Source organism: Bombus huntii, chromosome 4 (genome assembly GCF_024542735.1).
Source record: "Bombus huntii isolate Logan2020A chromosome 4, iyBomHunt1.1, whole genome shotgun sequence".
Taxonomy (NCBI): Eukaryota; Metazoa; Arthropoda; class Insecta; order Hymenoptera; family Apidae; genus Bombus; species Bombus huntii.
In genome coordinates, this window is record NC_066241.1 from 18,218,558 (window position 1) to 18,241,753 (window position 23,196).

Here is a 23,196-nt window from a genome sequence, read left to right on the forward strand (position 1 = left end):
AAAGCGTTGCATATTAACCATAATATGATGTAAAACGGCACTAAGGGGGACGGTAATACTATGGATATTAGATGGATATGCAAAATTCTTTAATTTAAAATTCGAAAGTAAATGGTGAAAGAACGGATAAATACACAGTAACCGTTCCTAAGCAACAATATCGCTGTTCTTTGGAATTGGATTTGTTTTCATCCATCACATGAATGTTCCATGCCAATGCAGTGATCAATAGGAATGCAGAAAATCAACGTGAAAGTAGGTGACACATGCGATCATACGAATTATCATACGTAATTTCCTTGCTCGTATACGTGATTATATCCTTCGCGTATAATGTATAATCATACTAACTTTGAAATGGAGCGAAAGTACGCGATGTCGAATACTTTGGTCGTGTCGTCCGTAACTTCACACTCACGAAGCTTTGTGAACATTTATCACAGGAAATTCTTACGAATGTAACGCAGTTATAGTACGGTTGAAATGTAGAAATAAAAATAACAATGTTTTCTATATTATTACACATATAAGACATTTATACAAAATTTCTATTAATATCTAAAATTCAAACATTTTTGTAAGCCACCGTACATTACAATTTACGAATAAAATTAGCATGTTTTCGATCATTTATGAAACATAACATTTTACGTGATCGCTCAATAAAGCTTCCGTACACGTAATTCAACACTGTACGAAGAAATTTCTGAAGACTTTCCTAAAAGACTTCATCTGAATTAATAGCCTTGACAGAACTTGTTTTCTTATTCCATAAACGTAATGATTTGCCGAATGAAAGATATCGACCGATTTTATTCAGATTAACTATCTAATAACAGCATATATGGTGTATATAAGGTATTCCAAAAGAATTGAAGGTACGCCATACAAACAAACTTTATGTTTCGTTTATACGCCGCCAATTATGAAACACGATCAAAAATAAATAAACCACGACTGTATATGCTATAACTGACGAACCGGGTAATTAAAGTCATACATTAATATAGATCGAGTAGCATTTATGTACCTTTTTTAGTTCCCTCCAAGTTTTACCAAATACACTTAAACTATATTTTATTACCGAATCAAAATGCACGTTTTCCAACAGTGAATTTCTAGAAACTAGGTTATTAGTAGTAAGCATCGCGTCATTAGTAAAAGAAAATCAATTTCTTTGAGCTACTTTCCTATATACCTGTATTTCCGATGTTATAGGCAATTATATGTATGCAAATTATATATTATATTTATATTTATATTTGGTATAGGAAACTGTTTAACGACAGTTGAATGTACCTTATAAACTTAGATTTCATATTAGTTAAAATTGGTTTCGTGAATAAATCCTGATAAGCTTTAATGACACGACATCATCACGATATTCGCTACTACGACTAGTTTGGTCAATTTTTTTCGTTCTTTCATTACATTCGAAAAATTAAATTCAATGGAAAAATCTAATATACGTCTTCCTATTACTTAAGGGATTAGAAACTTCGAGGTTTTCTCTCATTGAATAGGGACGAGCGAATGTAACACATCTTTCTTCTTTCTCTTCGTCTCAAACTTGTTTAATATATCGTTAGATATTAGCTTTAAATATACCATTATAGATATAAATACATAGGTGTATACACATATATTAAGACGTAGTATTCGATGAAAATTTGCTAAAATACTTTTATAATTTTAAGACATGAGAAAGTTAAAAAAGTGATTGAGTAGATGCTCAACCATGAAAGGTCAGCTTGAAATGAGTTTGTGCGACCTTAAAGGTAAAAGTTTAATAAGTATCAGATGATAGATTGAATCAGTTACAGCGTGAAATCGAGGCAATTGCTGCTCATAGAAACGGAAGAAGCAATCTATTTTGCAACTCTCCCCAGCTGTATCGATCATTTTTCTGCCACGGTGCATAAAGAAATACTTTTAAATGTTATCAGATAAGAAACGAATTACGTATAGTAATTTAAATTGTATCGAAACCGCATTAACGCTTCTTTAAGTACCTAAGAGTTTTTAACGAAAATATGCATAACCTTTTTTATTTGTTTCTTTTTGAATAATAATTTATTTTAATTAATACAATTGACAAATAACAAATGAACACTTTCATAAAATATTTACATAATTACATAAAAATAATTTTCGTAAAAATAAGAAATTGGGAACTTTTCACTCATTTAAAGTTGGTATTAAAACCGTGGAATTTTTAACAAATTCTTGGAATGGATATCCATCATGACGAGCTAACGAATGTTAGAACGTGAAGAGAACTTCCAGCAACACTGTGAAATGTAAGTGAAAAGTGCAAGTTGTATTACCGTCATTAACCCTGCGGTGAGAAGCTGAAGATAGATAGATATATTTTCAGAATGTGTAATTAAAATTGATTTGTAACTTTACATGCTTATACACGTTATATTCATTCACATAATCTTAAATATCAAATTAAACGATGTAACTTGCAGTTTCAATAATGTAACATAATAAAAATGAAATATTAGCCTGTAGATGTTAATACGTTTATGGAAAATTTAAACGCGCAAAGATATGTAGAATGCACATAAAATGCAATAACATATCTACAAGATAATCAAAGTAAAACATTCCCTGTAAAGGATAAAACATAAAATGCAAATAATCGCGGTTCGTAAAAAACGGAGAAGAAATACGAAATAACACGTTCACATTCGGGACATAGTTCTTGAGAAAATCGCGTTTGAAACCATGTTTCTTTTCCAAAAATTATGAAACTCGAACTTGGTGATTCCAATTGTGTCGCTAATAATCCATTACAGTAGTTGATGCAACTGTAAACAGTCAATTAAAAGAGAAAAAAACGTGGTATATCTTTCGATCACTCGTTACGACCTACTAGTAGCTACTTGTCGACTTTGCGTGCCACTAGTTCACCAAATAGAAAAAGAAAATACTCGAAGCTCACGACCACTAATTTCTTTTCCAATTAACGACAGCCTCAAGGGTATCACGAACGACCACGTCGTATACATTGGTCACTGGTTTAGTACTTGAATCGGTCGTATGGACCGTATCGATCCAAGAATCAAGACTCAAAGGAGAGAGCGACTCTCGGTACTAAGTGCGTAATTGAATAAATATATCTCACGCTACGTCGATCAAACTGCGAGTCGGTGGCAATAAAATGCATCGATGTAAGTCACACGTGTACGCCTAGAGGCGATCGGACTAAATGCTCCAAATCTATTGAATGTAAAAAGAATTACGAAAATACTAGATATTTTCTCCAATCTCGGTAAATACGTGACACACATAATTGAAAAAAGAATAACTCGATACAAAAACAAGCCATAAGTCCTTAACACAATCAAAGTTACTTTATCGAACGACAGATCGTATAAATTATATTATATTTCTCTGAGGAAAGCTTAGATTTCCACCTCCACTTGCCACAGATAGTTGTTTAGACGTTCTACTTTTCCACAAAACACATATGCCCGCACCATAAATCTACTGTAACCATAATGCAAGTTCTTTATCATAGTGCAGGCTTATAAATGGCAACTTCTACAATTTCTAATTGGCAGTAATTCCTAAAAGACTGGATCGCGATCGAGTTTCGTCGATGCATCCATCATTGATGTCGCGGCAATAGTAACGTGAGAGTGTTACGTTGCAGTTTGATCAAAATGTGCATTCGATTGGTACTTTCCAACGAACCTGTGTATCGCCTTTTACAACTTGTATCGGTGATCGGAAGAACATTGTTTCATTGAAACCGATCCTTTGAATGCTTTCGAAAGTATTGTTCTACTTAGAAAGGTTGTTCAAGGTACGAATGAGATCTTGTGTGACAAAAGCAAGGTAATCAATTCGCGGAGAAAGGACAATTCTATTCCGGAGTATGTCATAAACTATTCATGAGAACATGTATGTGTACATGTCGCTCTTATAAAAGAGGGTGTTCAATAATGGAAACTTCAAAACGATGAAAATATCGATTAATGTATTTTTTATTAGGTTGGTGAGAAAGTAACATTTTCTGATCGTACTGAGAAAATCAGTTCCAAACGAATGCTATATCGTCGTTTACGATAAAGTCATCTTATGAGAATAATGTTCCGTGTTTACGAAATATTCTACATTTCCGTAAATGGCAGATGGTTCGAGTGTCAAATAGGCAGATCTAGGAAGAGTGTCCATAATTCGTGGATAGAAACTGCTTGTCAGGTTGATAAGGTATTCCCCTTGGGATCATGGCGCGAAAGTTTATGCAGTAACGGTATTTACTAGAGTGCGATCGAGATAACCCGAGGTATTACGAATTACTGGATGATTAAATGTGCGTACTATAGCTAACTGAAAAAAGGAATGTCTCGCGTTGTCTGTATCTCGAAATTTATATAACTGGCGGGGCAGTCGCGATTTTTACCTCTTACAGAGTTCTGATCGATAATAATTGATAATTCGACCTAACTCTAACCTAACCCCAATCTAGTGAAACAGGGTATTGTGGCGGCACTCGACAACATCTACTGCCGGACGACGGTAGCGCAGTGGTTAGCGCCTTTGGTTACAAACGTTCGGGACCCAGGTTCAAATCCCGGTGCCCGTAGTCTCAGATTTTTCTTCTACGACACAAAAATGAGAAGAAAAGCGAGATGAAGCGAAAGAGATGTGACCGTGATAATGCTACTAAGACTCCAACCGCCGCGAATTAAAACGTTTGTGCGATGGCAAGTACTAACGAGGCTGCGAATAGAGCAGGTGCGCAGCCAACCAAAAATGGTCAGCATGCCCTCACTGCAGCCCCCGGACCCCCACATGGTTCACCTTATTGGACGACAAAGTAAAATTTGTGACCCCCGCCAAAAAAAAAAAACCGCGGCGGTTTGAGTCTCAGTAGCACTACTATCACGGTCTTCTCTTTTGTCTCAGATCACGTCGGGGTCACCAATTTGAGGTTGATAGTTGACTAGAGCTCCCCGAACTCTGTTCGATCGACATCATATCGCACCGTCTAGAAATCGAACTTGTAACCGCGAACCGCTAGTGCAATCGTGAACTCCACGCAAAGTGTATATTGGGAGTGTTGTTAATAAATATACTGTTAATTATACTCTAGTACTTCTTCAGTACCTATCACGACCTATCCATCTCAGTACAAATGACAGTGACGATAATATTACGCTTTTCGACTTTCCCATGTCCATTAATCTAGTCATGAACCCGGGAAACAGTTGAAATTCTGTATAACGAGCCGTGGATGCGAGATTTTACCGCCTATGGTTTATCAAAAAAGATACGAATAAAAGAGAAATTGAAAAAAGATCGAAAGTGTAATCCAATACTCTAGGAATCGGAAAAGTTTCAAACATTTTTGAAATTCTTATTACTGAATACATAGTTCTTTTCCCTTCTTTTACATGACACAAAAATTGTCTGTACTAGAAATTGTTATTACGTTAAAATTGTATTATACAGTTAGACACAATTACATGTAATAAATTGCTACATTTTATTCGAAATGCTTTTTATATGGAGAAGTCGCGAATTATTTGATTATTACGAGAAAGGATCACGCCTCAAAAAAGGTTAGGAAACACTGATCCAAATTCTGACAAATCTTTATAAAACACTTACAACTAATACATGAATCGGTGTCGTCGACTGATGGTTTAATTCATTTCCTCTCTCTATCTCTCCCACCGAGTGTACAACTTTAACAGTTCACTTCACTATCGAGATATTCAGATTACTATAGAATAGACTGATAAATTCCTTCGCGTCAAATACTTGTCAAAGAGATCGATCGCGAGATATCGATTGTGGTGGTGGTGATCGCCGTTGCGGTATCGTCTATGCGAGTCGATAATTATGGAACACTAACCGCATAATTGGTTTCGTTCAATTCTACAGTCAAGCGTCTACGACTACGAGAAATTCTGTGATCGTGATAACAATTAGTCAAGATTTTTCGAATCGAAGAAAAAGAAAAAAAGACGAGATTTCATCGAGGATGGAAAGTAACTGATTTTTGTCTAAGAATAACACAGGTGAAACACGATTTAAAAAGAGAAATTTATTCCGTGAAAGAGAGAAGCAAAGAAAAGGTCAATCTCGCGTTATCTAACGATGGATTGCTTGCTATGTCGATGGATGCATACTAGCTATCTCTGTAAATTCATATCCATTGATTTTAACTCACTTCTAAAAATTAGAAATGATTGAGGATAAATATATTTTTCTCCGTTGACCATAATAAGATAATTATAAAACGACTCTTCGTCATTTTATTATACTGTCAAAGCGTTAACCTCTAAAGAATTCAACTAGATTTTCTATACACTCTATATAAGACGCAAGAGAAACCTGCTGACACGAAAAGACGATCGATGCAGTCACGTTAAACAAGAAAAGCTGTCTCGAGTGGGAAACAAAACTTCTTAAGATAAAGGCCCGTTAGAAAAGATCAAGAATGCATGCGTATTCAACGGTTGCAAATGCAGCGGCATGTAGACCAATTTTCATTCATCGACCGATTACATGTCGTCGGAGAACGCGCGACAGTCGATAAGGGCTACGTGCGTACGCTTGTACGACGCTCATATATGAAATTTTCCACGTTACGTGACCGAACAACGGGCACGTTCGTTTATTTTTCTCGCATAGTTTTTATCATACAGAAGCGTTTCACGGATTGCTGCCTGATGAATGCAGCCTTCGAATCAGAATCCAGGAGAATACGTCGATCTCGGAATAAGATTGAACGAAATTAGTGAAACTATTATATATATATACCCTGACTTTTCACAGAAATTGGATTCTCACTGTTCTGGAATCTACAACCTCTGCACGATCTCTACTCGACCGCTTATCTTTCAACAATCTTTAAACTGATTAAAAGTTAGATTTTACTTAAATATGGAAATTAATAGAACACTTTCCTGCGCAGAGAGATAGTAAATGACCATTTGAACGACTACCTTGTATTTTAAAGAAAATTCGAACAAAATGTAAACAAGTAAAATTGTTTTACTCCGATTTAGAAGAAAAGGGAAGTAATATAAAATTGTTATCCCTTCACATAGGCGTCGTTAGCAAAACGAGTTAAACAAGTATCGTTTAGTTGTAAGTAAACTTTCACCCGCATGAAAATTGTCTTGACAGGACGATTTTGTTAATCGAAAACTTGTAGGGAGGAAAAGAGACTGCTCTTTTCCGCGAGAGGTGGTATCTCATCGCTTTCTCGTATAATGTTACATCGAATTGCGAATTGTTGATGCGAGAAAGTATTCGCATAACAAACACATCTTACCAGGTTACGTAATTACGCGTTAGACAACAACTTAAAACACAAAATATCTACATGCTCTGCATATTGAACATAATTCGAGTTTCATTGCTTCATCGAAACTAAATACCGTTACATCATGCTACAATTTGAAAGGTTAATATCATTTCCAATAAACAACGAAGAATTTCGCACCTCTTCAAAAAATAAATATTCTCTATATTTACCTGCTTCGCTGAATTCCTTTTGATGCTCATATCCATGCACTATAGAACGCAACATAAAAAGATATAAACCTTACTTCCTACTAATTAAAAATCTAAAGATCTTTCTCCGTGGTAGCTATGTATCCGCTAATTAGATGAAGTATTTAAATCAGATTATCCGTCTGCAAAAATATCTACCGATAATTGAAGAATTTCACGCGAGCGATCCTTAAGATACCATTCCATTATTGCTGTATACTTTCGCACATACTAATTGAATAAAAAATTTATCGACATTAACGATTCAAATATAAATCTGAATTTCTAATTAATCTACATATTCCTACAAAATTATTTTTATTCGAAATTACGTACGTTTCAGTTTCATAAATACACAAGCTCAAAAAAATGAATAATACAATATAAAACAAAAATCTCTCAAGTAAATCTCACTTTACTTACATCGCATACTACTTCGCGTACTATTTTTTAAATGAAAAGTTATCACAATTTCATTGATAATGATCGAGAAATGTAATACAAGATTGTGTAACTACGTTACCACCACTTAACCAGTTAATTGGAGATTATAATTGATATAAAAAGATCTAACCGCGAATACTGATAGATATGTATTTTATGACTTAATCTATATTAATACCCCCAGAGGATTACGTAAATTATACAGAGAAATTGTATAAGTATTCCAATACGAGAATTAGTGTTATCTTAACAGGGGAATGTTTTCTTTATAAATATGAATGTATTTATACATGTTACATATTTCATTTAATTTAGTAAGTAATCAAACGATTAATAATATGAATTAAAATATCCAATAAATATATTAAAATGATATTACGATTTTGTATTGTTATGTACGTTTCTTATGTCTTATTTCTCGTCGTCCGATGGTGACACGGTAACACAATACATATACAAATATATAAATATAATAATGTACAAGGTGTGTCACGTGATCTGTTACAAGAGAATGTTACCTAAGTGAAATGAAGTGTTGAAAAATAATTGATTTGAACGTGAAAGTTTCAACAAACAATTTTTCATTACATCATTTCTTTTAGAGGACCTTTACCTGTTGCAATTTATATGACTTATTTTGTATATCGAATGTACCGAAATAATAACATAAAAGTGTTTTGCGTTCCATCCATTTTTTACACTATACACCCAAACTTCTTTTTGTAACAGTTTCAACGAAATTTGTCGTTAACCGATATGCTTTTATATTAAAATAATTTTAATATTTCGGAATTAGTCGTAAACAAGATATAACAAAAAGTAAATATGAAAAATTTTATAAAAATTTATCAAAAAAATGTTTAGATTTATTTTATATTAATTTTTTTAATATTCTGTATCCATAATTCTTGGAAATTAGCAATCACGATGGGTATAAAAAGAAAGTAAAGACTCACCAGAGCGTGTCCAACAGTCAGTACAATCCTGACATAACGTATACCAATCATTCTGTAAGTCTTTAAAACTCGCCATGGTCGTCAGGACTTATTCTTTCGCCACCGGTTTCTCTGACAGGACCACAGCGAAAAAACCAGAATTTCCACCTTGTCACAACAATTTTCTTATAATTTCTGTATCACAATAAATGCACAATCACATTTCCCGCGTAATATCAAGTGGAACACACAACCAACGTGAAACTTCGCATAATATACGCATCCTTCAAAGGAGATGAGGAGCGAAGTAAGAACACACACGAGTACTCAAAGCATTCAACGATTAGCTTACGACACCCAGTTCTGGTTTGCCGTTCGTTCCACCCGGTGTTCTTCTTATCTTCCTCTACCTTTTACCGCCACGACCACGCTTCTCGCTCTTCCACGCACCTCATATATGTATATCCATCCTTCTTTCTCTAAGCGTTTATGCTAGCATACCTTTTCACTCTAGTCTTTCGCACTGTTTATTTTTACGATCAGTTCACCACCAGGTCATCTGTCATCTATCATATTTGTAAGTTGTCTGCGTATATCACATACACGTAAACTTAGGACGACATATATTTCTTCTCAGTTACGCTCTTGTTGGGCAACATATCCCGCTCTTTTTACCAAGGATATTAGATTCCTGATTAACGTGTACAATAGCAACAATTTTAAATATTAATTTGAAATAAAATGTTTCTAATTTAATACTTCCTAATAAATTTATTATTAATACTAGAAGTACAGAAACACAAAGAAACAAAAATTTATTACGTGTTCTTTTAAACTTTCCTCATCATATTGAAAGAATGCTGTGCGGAAAAATTAATATTTATGCAACGTTGTAGTTACTATTACTTTGTCATTATTTAAATGATATAAGATACAGTTATATATAAATACAGCATACCTTGTGTTTACAAAACATAATTATGTATATATATAACAAATGTAGTTAACACGTTAAATGCCATGGGGGTCACTGGTAATCGGCGCACCAAGATTAGTAGAGATCCATAATTTGAACAAATGTCAATAGTTATAAATTTTGTATTATTACTATCGTTACTACAATGGTGTGATGAAATTAATGCAATATAAAACATATAAAAATAATTTTATTTATATATAAAATATAGATGTATTATGTGCGCCCCTCACCAGTGGCTGTCGAACATGGTAAAACCCGCTTTTTTCGTGTTTTATCTTAATGAACAATAACTCTAAGGAACGTTTCGACTTGAAAGATGTTTGATGGCAATTAAGGACCTTGACAGAAAAGTAAAAAATGCTAAATCTTATGACGGCTTTGGAATTATTGCGGATCCAAATAAGTATGACCGAGAGATGGATTATGGTTTATGGTAGGTCCTGGGACATAACGCAGAACAATTATTTAACAAAGCAAAGTAACATTATGAGATAATATATAATCGCAAAAAATAAATGAATTTGTGAAATTCACTACACTACACTACAGCGCCGTGGGGATCACCAGTGACATCAGTGAGATAAATTCATTAATGACGATTATACACTGTAACATGTCTCTTGTAGGTAATATTTCAATTTATATTTTCGCATAATAAAAAATTCATCGTGTTGCAACGGCAAAACCTTGTAAAACTGGTGTGGCATTCAACATGTTAAAATTTATTGAACTAATGATATATTACACTCTATATTATGTACAGTCTCCTTATGTCTTTTTCACTTTTAAAAATCCAGCTATATTCGAAAAATATTTAGCATTGGCTTCGTTTACTTTCTTTTCCGCGGCTTGTGGATTTACAATTTCCAAACCCTGTAACCACAAATATATATTCAATTTAATAATGAAAATTATGTTAACTACGAAATTTAATATATACATATATATGTATAAAATCTAATACATTATACAATATATATATTAAATTTCCCTAATTATATACATATATACAATAAATTATATATTAACATATATATAATAAATTGTTTACCTGCAATGGAGTAAATGCAACACTAGATGCTGTACCGGAAACTTGTTTTTTAACTGTTGTACTACCACCCCATTGTTGCTGTTTTTGTAAATTTTTCTGGAGCGTTTTTGATATCCGTACTTTTGTTTTTTCATCGATTTGTGGTAGTCGAATACGACCGGTCCCTGCTTTGCCAATTGTTCCACGCGAATAACCAAGATCTTCTTGATAAGCATCATTCTCGATCTATGAAACCATTAAAATTCCATTAATATGAATATTATAAAAAAAGACTGAAAAAGGAAGAAAGAAGCTTACATCTGCAAAATTCATTCTATTTGCGTGTTTCCTAAATTCAGTGATAGCATAACGTTCCTTCATTTTTCTGACGCGTTTACCACCACGTTTCTTTCGTCCTGGATCAATGGGTTTTGGTAAAGGTTTCACAAATTTAACAGGAGGTGGTTCTTGAAGCTTATCGAGCTTTTTCTCAATTTCTTCACGAAACATTTGACCAATATGACCATCTGTACTTTCATGACACGCATCAACTCGGGCAGCTAACATACTCTTTGCTGCCACAAGCCTTGCTGCTTTTCTTCGTAAATCCTGAAAAGATAAATTAGCAACAATAAAAAATATTTGAAAGATACATTTAACACATATGTTATTGCATTTTAACTTACTGGTGGTGTTTCTTGTACAATATCAGAATAATATATAAATCCAGTGTGAGGTAATGTTGTAACTTGAGAAAATCCAGATAATGTGGTTTTTTGAGATCCCAAAACTAAAACATTGCATGCTGGCATTTTGGAAAGTTTTGTCAGTCCGCCAGCAACACCTAACGACAGAATATATGTTAATGCAGGTTTAAATATTTCTCTGGATTGAAAGAAGTAAGTATATATCTTTTTACAATACCCATAATTTTTGCTGCTGTAGATGCACCCACTATTACAGAAAGATTTGGCGCGATAAATGCCATCCTACTTTCAACATATTCAAATATTTTTAACTTGCAGTTATTCAATTCTACTGCCATATCGCATGCCTCGCAAATAGCTTCCTTTTCTTCTTCTGTTAATAATTGTCTATAAATAAAATAATTTTACACATAAAAGATTTTATCTGATTATTCATACCTTAAAAATTTATCACAAAATAAATTACCCTTGAGTAGTTGAAGCAGTAACTGATACCACCATAATTGTTGCTTGAGTAAGAAATTGTTGCAATGTTTCATTGTTTTTTGCTCTATCTAAATCATTTCCTAATTCTCTAACTGTCATCACATATTCTAATGGACCAACAACTAAAGATTCCAATTCTGGAAATCTTTTGGAATATTTATCTCTGGCAAACCGATGTATGGTAGCTGAAAAATATAAATTACAATATAATTGTATGAACAATATATAATAAGTATGAGAGCATTGTACAATTATTAAGAATTATAGCATTCGTTATACCTATTTCATCATCAATATCTACAGCCATGTTATTAGCTTCGACGATAAGTTGATATTCTGGATCAGACTCAACAGGCCCAATAATATCTGCTGACTTTCTAGGAATTTTACTGTATTTTTCTATTTGTAACATTACTTTTTGTAACTGTTCTGAATCACGAAGTTTTGCCAATTCTCTTACAGAAGCTACTTTTATTTCTGCAAGTGAATTAAAGGTTAATATATTAATGTTCAGTATTTAGAAAGTACAGTACCTTGTGGAACTATATTTTTATTAGTAAATACTAATTAGTAAATAAAATAGTATTATTTGAAAATAAAGACTAGCTGACCTTCTTCGATGGTTTTCGAAACAGAAGCCGGAATAAAATCCGGCTCCGGTTCTTCCGCGATGTCATCGTTATCGTCATTCTCTTCAAGATCTGCTAATAACTCATCGGCTAACGACATGTTTCTTTATAAATTGTTTATTTAAAATTCACAATATGTACTTCCTCGATTCTGTTTGACAACTACAACTATCTGCTATGAACTACCACGCCATCTATAACAGCAACAATGAGTCATATGTGTACAAAGGAATCTGCGGCGTTCTCAAAAGTGAGTTACTGGGATTGGTCAGTACTGATATCTATCATATTCACCAATCTAGCGCCTTGTTATCGTCTCCTATGCTTGATTGAAAAACCGGCATATAGTAAAAGAAGGTAAAGTACAGTAACGCAAGGTAGAGATTTGTCAATCGACGATAGGAAGCTATGGAAAAATGAGTTGTTCTCTCCCCCTCCACATAACCAAAACTGTGTAATCGTTGACGCACGATGTTCAAGGGGAATCTCGGTCGCAGTGCGTTGCAGTATCGACAAGGATAAATAAAAAAAAGGAAGGCCTCCCGACGAATGACAGCGCGCAAAACCGATCACGCGGTTGAACCGAGAGGTGTGCTTTCGGTCGGTTTCAGAGACCGTGTGCGCGCCCTGTACGTGTATGCGTTGCGGCAGTATCTCACAACAAATATGTCGTGGTGGGGAGTAGATTTTCCCGTTCGCTGTTTCGCATATTTCTTCCCCCGCATTATTATTATGTAGTTCGGCATAGGTGATCCGTTGCACGTTTGTCTCGATACTTGAGTCGAGAGAAGTACAGGTGCCGTGAATCCTGTCGGTACTATCATTAACCAAGAACGAAAGTTTTCTATATAAAAGGCGGTGAGGGTCGGCCTCGCACTCGCTGGATAAAGCGCGATGAGAACGATGCGTGAGTTAGCTCTGTTACTCGGTAATTAGAACGATTATTTAATCATGTCCAATCCGCGAGGAACCAGAGACGACGATCGTGGGCAGCCAGCGGCGTGAGTCTGGCGATTAACGGTAGGTGTGGGTCCTGGTGCGAAGCTAGAATCGAAACGACGATTCTCTGGTGTGTTGACGTTGATTCGGTGGTTGCATTCCCCGGCTACGCCTAGGTGAAAAATGCGGTTCTGAATCGCTTGGTGTGCCGATCCCGTGCAATTACGAACAGGTTGTTCACGGGTGGCTCGTTCGATACGCGCATTACGTTACGATACGCGGTTCGCGAGAACACTCGTTCACGGGTCTGCGTGTTTCTGTCTCTCTTTCTCTCTCTGTGTCTCTCTCTCTCTCTCTCTCTCTATCTGTGTATGTGCGGTGTTTGGACGATCAAGGATATATTCCTTCGGAAGGACAGTCTGACACGGAAGAAACGCCGGAAGGAAGGAAGAGGAGGGTAGCAGGGTAGCAAGATGGCGGGATCCTTAACGTGGTCATGTACTTGTTGCCTGCGGTTCAAGTTCAGCCCCGAGGAGATCGAGCAGCGTTACAAAAGTCAAGAAATCGATCGAATGCTGGAGAAGGATCGTCAAACTCTTCGGCGACAGGTTAAGCTGCTGCTCCTCGGGGCAGGCGAGAGCGGAAAGTCGACATTCCTCAAACAGATGCGAATTATTCACGGAATTAAATTCGAGGTGAGACATCCTTCGTTTCTCACCAAGACAATTTCGTTCCTAGCTCAATTTCCTCCTAATATGTCGTACAATATATTCTCGTTATTTTTTAAAATGTTTCAACTTTGGATTACGTGTAATTCGTTCATAGAAATGTGTAATTTTATTTGAGCTTCTGTCAATGTTATTGTAGTTGTTGTTTAAATATCTCGCTACAGAAAGGTGGTTAACCAAAATATAATAGCTAAAAAATGTGAGACAATAAATTTGAAATAAAAACAAATAACGTTTATATTTCTCCATTTAAAATCTACGAAATATGATTTTTAGTCACTTGTATTGTCACTAACAAAGAATTCTAGTTTGTTTGTAGTCCTGTTTATTCATTTATGTTTGAAAATAATTATAAATATATAAATCTACATATCAATTGCTGTTCAGATCAATTTTTAGAACTAAATTATTACTCCTTATTTATAAAATTGAATGTATTTTGAAATGAACGTAATTTGAAAGAAATGTTCAACAAGTATACATTAAATATAGACTGCTAAGTTTAAACATTTTCTATCAGTTTGTTTGTTTTACCATTTATAGCAATTGTAATCATTAGACATACATGTTACAAATATATGAAATGGATAGTATCTAAACTGTTTATGAAAGATAGATTTTCAAATGTAAGCTTCTTTAGATGGCTTTTCATGTTTCTAAAAAAATACATTTATATAAATTTCTAATATTTATAATAATCATTTGTTTCAGCCTGAATTAATTAAAGAATATCAACATGTAATTTACCAAAATATAATTAAAGGAATGAAGGTCTTAGTAGATGCTCGTGACAAGTTAAATATTCCATGGGAAAACTCTAAAAATTATGATATTGGTTATCAGTTATTGAAATTTGAAAATACTATGGTGTTGGATGCTAGATTGTTCCTTCATTACGTACCAGCTTTGCAAAGTTTATGGAAAGATGCATCGATCAGAAAAGCCTTTGATAGAAGAAGAGAATTTCAATTAGTAAGATATTTCTTTCTTTTTTTTTCAATAATTATGTTTCATGTTACACTAGATGCTTTAAAAATATATTTTTTCTTCACAGAGTGATTCAGTTCAATATTTCTTGGATAATCTTGACAGGATTGCAAGAGTGGTAATATTATTTAATTTTATTATCTAATTTCTTATGAATTATAAACTGTATTTTGTTACTTTTATATATGTATATAATTTAGCCTATTATAAGTATTATTTACTTACAGGATTATGTACCTACACATCAAGATATATTACATTGCAGAAAAGCAACTAAAGGAATTTCAGAATTTGTCATACAAATTAATAATATTCCATTTCTGTTTGTTGATGTTGGAGGACAACGATCACAAAGACAAAAATGGTACCAGTGTTTTGATTGTGTTACCTCGATACTTTTTCTTGTTTCATCATCCGAATTTGATCAAGTGTTGTTAGAAGATAGGTATGTTCGTTTAAAGTTTATGTACTAAGAGGATTGAATCATCATGTAAAATATCTGTTAATATTACAGAAGAACCAATCGGTTGGAAGAATCGAAAAATATATTTGATACAATAGTCAACAATATGATATTTGGTGGAGTGTCTATCATTCTATTTTTAAATAAAACCGATTTGTTAGACAAAAAAGTAAGATCCCCTGATACGAATGTTCGTTGGTACTTTCCACAATTCACAGGAGATTCACATTCCATGAAGGATGTGCAGAATTTTATACTTGAAATGTTTATATCTGTTAAAAGGGATCCAAGGAAACCTCTTTTTCACCATTTTACTACTGCTGTGGATACAGAAAACATAAAAGTTGTATTTAATGCTGTCAAGGACACGATTTTGCATAGAAATCTCGAGTCGTTAATGCTCCAATAATGATAAATGTGAATAAAAAGTGAAATGACTTTTGATCCAAACATATGCATTCAACATTTAGTGTTTGATACATAGTGAAGTGAAATTATAGTCAAAGAAGTATTAAGATGTCGATTAGGAAAGAATATTCTGGTAAGACAATATATATTATGTATATTGTATTAATGTAAATCTCGTGATTATTTCCGTTTATAACGGAAAAGTAAACGTTTTCATAATAGTTTTATACAACAAAGGAAGTAAAAACTGCCTAATGAAAACATGAATTGAAAATTTTTAATGCTCTATATACTATATATATATATATACATTGATAATATATTTCCATCTTTTTGATGAATATTGATTACTAAAGGGTTGTAAGAAGACTATTATATACAATATATTGTACATAGCATCTTGTATTCTATACATTGTCGATAACAACGGTTTTACATGTTTGTATAAAAAAGGATCAGTTTGCTAATAGTTTAGTTAAGATCTTTCTATTTTGTACAGATATTTAATCCAGTGCTTCTCTTTTATATTAAAGCATATATATTGGAAATACTGGTCACATAACCAGAACTCACAAACGTAAAAGTAACTTATTTTATACTTAAGATTAATTACTCTATCTTTAAAAATATATCTTTGTTAACACTGAATATTAAGTAACAAGAAAACCAAATACTAGATTCATGCCATATAAACCAAATGAAACTAACCAGTTTGTGTTCAAATTGCCATGTGCAAAATTTGTTAATATTTTAATGTATTTTTCTTTCCTGATTTGATTTAAAGATTATATACAGAATTCTACTATTTCGAGGTAGCAACATAATATTTTGTACTTTTATATTTTTGAGTTTGTATTTTCAGGAATTAAAGTTTTGTTCCATTGAGAAATTGTGAAAATTGAACCGTAATTTAAGTAATTAATGTAATTCTAATAGTTCATTACTTTTTGGTTTAAAAATTTAAACAAAAGAATCGCGATAATGAATGTTTTAGTTCGTACGGAATAATTAAGTAACATTTTGTTTGCTAACTTTTGATTTTGATAGCTGATCCTTAATTTGACATTATTCCTTTAAGAAAAAATATATCGATCAGTATTATTATTTTTCTTGTAGAAATCTTGAAATAAAATTGGTTTTTCATTTTGATAGCAATTTTCCAGAATTATGCTTATTAATTTATAAACATATGGCTTATCATTATGTAATTTTCTTTTTAATACAAGTTTTTGTTCCCGCGTACTTTGTAAATTATATGGCATTGTATTATTAAAATAATTGCAAAAGAATAATTACATCAAAAGATTTGATGAATGAAGGTGAACTGAAATTTTCTTATTATACATGTCATAAGAATTGAATGATTACAAATTTTCTAACACTAGGGAACAACTTTCTGAATTGAGGAAACGATTGTAAGCAGTACTAGAACCAAGGATTTTATGTAATAATTATTATGATGAAACCAAAGAGTTTAAAAACTAATGTCTATATAATTTATTTCCACTAGTTTAACATAACATCTAACTTTATAACTATTTTTAAAACTACATTTATGCACATGTATACAGTTATTTCATATTTTTCTGTCTTGGTCACTTATTACATAAAATCTTTGTTTTGATTATCTTTTGTATTAAAGAGAACTGGAAAACTTAGAATATTTAAAAAATTGCATTTTGAATCACTTGTGTTTGGAGCTAGTGGAACTGAAAAATTAATATTGTTATGTTTGTATATAAAAATTTTAGATATAGTGTGGCAATACAAAATGTTAGAAAATTCAATTTTTGTATGATTTATATCATGCAAATTTATTGTGAAATTCTGATGATTGGTATATTTTCGTAGCTGACTTTACATTCCTATAAAGTTAATCAGGTTTTAATTGATATTCTTAGAATACTTTTAAATTATATTACATCTTTATAATATAGAAACATAATTATACTGCTTCCATTGAAGCATTGTTTTGATTTGAATTTGGTAAATTCAAAATACGGTTTTATACAGCTTATTTGTCTCTCTGTATACAAAACTTATTCACTGATACTCATTGGGAATAATATTAGTAACTTTTTATAGAAATATTTTGTAGAAAATACTCTTGGTACTTCATCGATTAAAAATTTACCTGTGAATTTATATAAGTACAATGCATAAAATCATTACAGAAAATTGTCATGATACTTAAACTTTTCATAATACGCACAATTCATTTTGCAGTGATATATATGTAACATTTACTTGTTTAATTATATAACAAAGATACTTACGAAATTATGAAAGAGAGCATTAGTTAATCGAATTTTATATCAATTTCTTTGCATTTACATGTATTTTACGTTAGTTATTATACAAGTTTTCCTTTAAACTATTACAAGTAGTAATGAAAAATATTAAAAATAACTAACTTTGTGATAAAGTATCGCGGAAAGCGAAAAAAACAGTGATCTTTTATATTTCTAGAAATGCGGAGATTATTTTAATCTGTTCAATTTGATCAAATTTATGCATTACAGTCTACACAAAAAAGTGGAAGTCAGATGTCTTATGATTACTATATTGTTAACGATACAACAATATTTTACATACACGCGCACACATTTTAATTGACTTTATTATAATTTGTAATTATATTTACATTAGGTACTTTTAAATGCATACCTACATTCTCAAATCATGAAAATGCATTCGTACACAATAGATAATAATTACAACGAACAAAAACTGCGAAGTAGCTTTATATATAGTTTACTATATTTGTACGTTTCTAACGAAATTTATTATAATGACAATTATTATTTCTACATATTTAATTGTCATCATATTTAAATTGTTTTTAATGTTATGCACAAATAGTAATCTACTGAAAATCATAAAAAATATTTGTCATTACAAAAGGAATTTTTTTAAATGTAAAAGTAATCAATTAAAACAAATGACATTTGTAACTCGTTAATTGTGATTTATCAAGGAACCATATGGATATACTCGCAATAGGCTACAACAATAATGAAATATTTTTCTGTAAGTTTGTATAATACTAACTAAAATAGATATATAGAACAGTTTTTTCTCTTGACAAATTAATAACCATGTACTGCAAGCTATTTACAGATAATCTTTAAGTAATTTGTATGCGAAGCGCAATATTTTAAAAAAAATTAAAAGTTTACTTTCACCTTACAATATACAGCAATAAAGCTGTTTTATTTGTTACAGATAGTCACTTGTATATTCAAATTTTATTTGTATTTTTCTGTACATGATCTAAAGAATGTAGATATATTGTGCCTTTTGTATATTGTATATTTGTATATAGACATATTTTACATACAATATTGTAATAATGTAGTCTATTCACATAAACAATAAATAAAACTTCAGAGAATGTTTATTTTATTTAATGAACTTTTCACAACTCATTATATTCTTTTCGTTTTTGTTTAAATTATTTCAACGTTTTAAGAAAAATATACTGCTTGTTACAAATAAAAATATGCTGTGCAGTATTAAACAAAATGGCACACAAATACGAAAAAAATATATCTATGTTTGCATATATATGTATATACATATATATGTATTTATACAATACATTGGTATATTTATTCGTAATAAATTTTATACAAAGTAAAGCACATGCCTATTTCGCATAACTTATTTAATAAAATGCACAATATTTACATTTATGCTAAAAATTTATAAGATAAATTTTTGTTGTTGCAAGTATTTCAAATTTTCTTTGTATTTCAGCGCAGTAAATAATATTATGTAATTGATATTTATAACACAGAGATGTTACACTTATTTAAACATCACATTGGCAATTGATCTACAATTAGTAATTACATTTTTTTATAACTATTAGCATATGTCGTATATTACACTAATATTTACATCTTTTTTCAATCGATAATATTTTAATATTAAAAACGTACAAAAGTGAAAATATAATTATATATTTTTCAAAAAACATGAGATATGTAATCATCAAGAGGCGCATAGAAAGTTTATGTATAATTTTACCAAAATTTTGTAGCAAATACATCTTAAAATTGGATTGAAGGGTGAATTATATATTTAGTCTTTTATATATCTATTTTGTTTTTGTATCGCATGGCAATAAACAATGTGAAAAATCGCTACTATATTCGATTCAATTATAACGCATAATTTTATTACAATCCACGTATAATCTTCGATTTAATTGTTGTTGTTATAAATTTGATTCTTGCTATGTTGCTGCAAGTGATGTATTTTACATTGATATTTCTGTTTTATTTTATATTTTATTTACTTATGCGTTATAATAGAAGCGATTGTACTGATCCATACTATGTATCTATTCATAATATTGAGCGCATTTTGAAATTCTGGCGGAATGTAACAAGTTGTGTTACTTTTAGATATTGTGCGTAATAAAATAAAAAGTTCTTTCAAAAATTTCACATCAAATATAGACTATCATTGTGCGTGTTTGTTATTTGTGTATCGAAGAATTGACCTTCAAACTTTGAGAAAAATATGCTGCAGTGCTTGCATTTTTGGAATTCGTTATACTTGTAAATGTATTACTTTCGTAATTATCTCAAAATAGTTATTTCTGTCGCTTGGAAATTTCATTAAGGTTTGTAGGATCTTTATATCCATGGAATGTTACGATTTAATTGGGAACTGTACCTTGCCAAAAGTCTTACAAATATGCAAAAGTATACTTAAATTTCTCGTATGTATTCATTGTCGTTATTACTACCGTCGAATCTGCATCGTCTTTTATTCTCTCATTTTTTTAGAAACTTTTTCAAATAAACGATTAACAGATACAAATTAAATTGGAATTATAAATATTTCAAACGCATATAACAATCAACAATAATTCAATGGAAACAATTTTTATGTTCAATTACTTAAAGGTAGTACTCATAAAAAAAACAATGCAAAAATAATAGTATAATTTTCCTAAATGTGCTTTGCTCAATTTTCTACATACTATGATATTTTGCAAACGTATTTCATGGTTACGTTCGCTAAATTTGTACAATAGAAAGAATACGTATTGAACAAACAGAAGAACATTATTATGTTGTTACTGTGTGTTGAATATGTCATGATTCACATTTTAAATTCAATTTTCCTTTGGATCTCGATGAATTTATAGCACCGTATAAGTGACTTATGTACGAATAGTTCAATATCAAATTCCAATATTTGCTTTAAATTATTATATCTACAACTCTACCATGTTACAGTAATGTCCTGTCAATATCTAAAAAAACAACCATCATTTCTCGAGCTAGATAAATACATTAAATAAGTTGTAAATGGGAGATGATCATGAAGGTACTGCCATTCGAAGCTGCTAAACAATGAGTAATCACCTCGATTGATAAAACACGAAGTTTCTATAACATTTCCTTTTTCTCAGTGTAAAAGGCTACAAAGCACTGATGAGATTTTCCTGATTACTTCGAGTGTTATTAACTTGATTATTTTATTTAACTCAAAATAACCCGACTGCATCAATGTTTAGACTCATTTTAATCTGAAAGATTCCTTCAAATCCTTTAAAATCCTTTTTATGGAGAAACAGCAAAAAAGATTCTGGAAATTTCATTTTTAGAATGTGATGATTCATAGTTTATCGTAAGACTTGTTTTCCCTCTTTCTCACGTCTCTTCTCGGTATATGTTTGATCATTAGAGATGAATCCAGATTCATTAATTCCAGTCTTCTCAGATCCAAACGTCTTAACAGGACATTACTGTACATTTATTATTTATAAATTTTGGCTCGATAATGTAGCGCGCAACTCTTTCATGCTTAGTAGTTTACAAGCAGTTTATCACATGAAATTTTTAAATTATTTCGTTTTTTGAATGCGAAATATGTTGAAAAAATTCAGACGCTCTGGTAAATGTACATTCGCCGAGCGTTCAAATTACATTATGTTGTAATTTTTGGTAGGAGGTTATAAATATTAAATTAACACTTTCCTGAAAGAGCTTTACGTGAAAACGTTGATGTACTAACGCAAGAAATGTGGTGAAAATTATTTCTTCAAAAACAAATTGCTTTCCCTAAAATAAGAAACACACTGAATGGAACAGATTTAAAGTTCTAGTTCTTCGGCAGTGCGAGAGAGCCTATGATTATCGATACGTCTGCGTTGGCTACGCCTAACCGCATCCGCTCGTCGGTATGGTTCTGATCTAAGTCCAAGAAGAATGTCTTCCAGAGCACCGTTATACACTTCATCCTGCTGCAACAATTTCTTCTCCTGAACTAATCTTGTCTTATTTTTCAGTTCATTTATCACAGCGTCCTGTATCAAATTACCAATCTTTTATTACTGATAGATCAGTGATATATATATGTATATTAAAAAGTTAGCTTCTTTAATCTTGCTGCGATCATCGAATCTTTTTATATCGTTACTTGGACAAAACTACTAAACGTTGTAAACAATATCTAATATAAAATCGAAACATATTAATAAAGAGCTTTCCCTATTTTCCTCAAACTTCTCGAACAGAGAAATTTTCTAAAGGTAGTTTTTATACATATATCGCTGAAATGGAAGATCTTTTAATTAATATATTAGAATTCTAATCACGAATAGACAGCTGAGTTTCTCCTACATGATATAAATTATAAATAAATTTAATTTAATGTTTAATTCTATAGAATTAAGCTATATTGTTAATGTATACGCGTTTATCTATGAGACTCTTGGCAGTAGCATAGGAAAGTGATAATACAGGACTTCTCTCAGGCAACATCAATGCAAGCTAGAACACATGCCAATGCATTCTTTAATTTTTTGTTAATGATATGAATCGAGTGAATATAGGTCCGTACCACTAGATTTGGAAAACAGTTCTTCAAAAACAATTAGAATTTTACATATATTTGTAGAAAGGGAAATTCTTAC

General features: G+C 31.8%; 3 protein-coding genes across 6 annotated transcripts in view; 1 reads left to right on the top strand and 2 right to left on the bottom strand.

Annotated features, from left to right (window-relative positions):
* Window positions 1-10,583: 10,583 nt before the first annotated feature.
* Window positions 10,584-13,168, bottom strand: LOC126864484 (U4/U6 small nuclear ribonucleoprotein Prp31). The gene is made up of 9 exons (XM_050615888.1): window positions 13,029-13,168; window positions 12,717-12,928; window positions 12,385-12,582; window positions 12,086-12,290; window positions 11,837-12,006; window positions 11,599-11,756; window positions 11,231-11,521; window positions 10,934-11,158; window positions 10,584-10,755 (listed from the first exon to the last, which is right to left on the bottom strand). The coding sequence occupies exons 2-9, from the start codon at window positions 12,832-12,834 to the stop codon at window positions 10,651-10,653; spliced, it is 1,470 nt and encodes a 489-aa protein (XP_050471845.1). The 5' UTR covers window positions 12,835-12,928; window positions 13,029-13,168; the 3' UTR covers window positions 10,584-10,650.
* Window positions 13,169-14,146: 978 nt separating this feature from the next.
* LOC126864488 (guanine nucleotide-binding protein subunit alpha homolog) lies at window positions 14,147-22,321 on the top strand. Of its 2 annotated transcripts, XM_050615895.1 has the most exons (6): window positions 14,147-14,368; window positions 15,113-15,373; window positions 15,456-15,506; window positions 15,616-15,833; window positions 15,903-16,020; window positions 16,134-22,321. In XM_050615895.1, the coding sequence occupies exons 1-6, from the start codon at window positions 14,147-14,149 to the stop codon at window positions 16,203-16,205; spliced, it is 942 nt and encodes a 313-aa protein (XP_050471852.1). In that variant the 3' UTR covers window positions 16,206-22,321. The 2 variants fall into 2 exon arrangements, with proteins under 2 accessions (XP_050471852.1, XP_050471851.1); XM_050615894.1 differs by having other exon boundaries at window positions 15,903-22,321.
* The window catches only part of LOC126864477 (formin-like protein), a 32,551-nt gene continuing 28,993 nt past the window's right edge, over window positions 19,639-23,196 (bottom strand). For 2 of the 3 annotated variants that reach the window (XM_050615847.1, XM_050615846.1), the window contains exon 17: window positions 19,639-22,587. In XM_050615847.1, the coding sequence (XP_050471804.1) occupies window positions 22,375-22,587 (213 nt within the window). In that variant the 3' untranslated portion in view covers window positions 19,639-22,374. The remainder of the gene's footprint in view (window positions 22,588-23,196) is intronic. The other variant, XM_050615848.1, reaches the window with a different exon arrangement.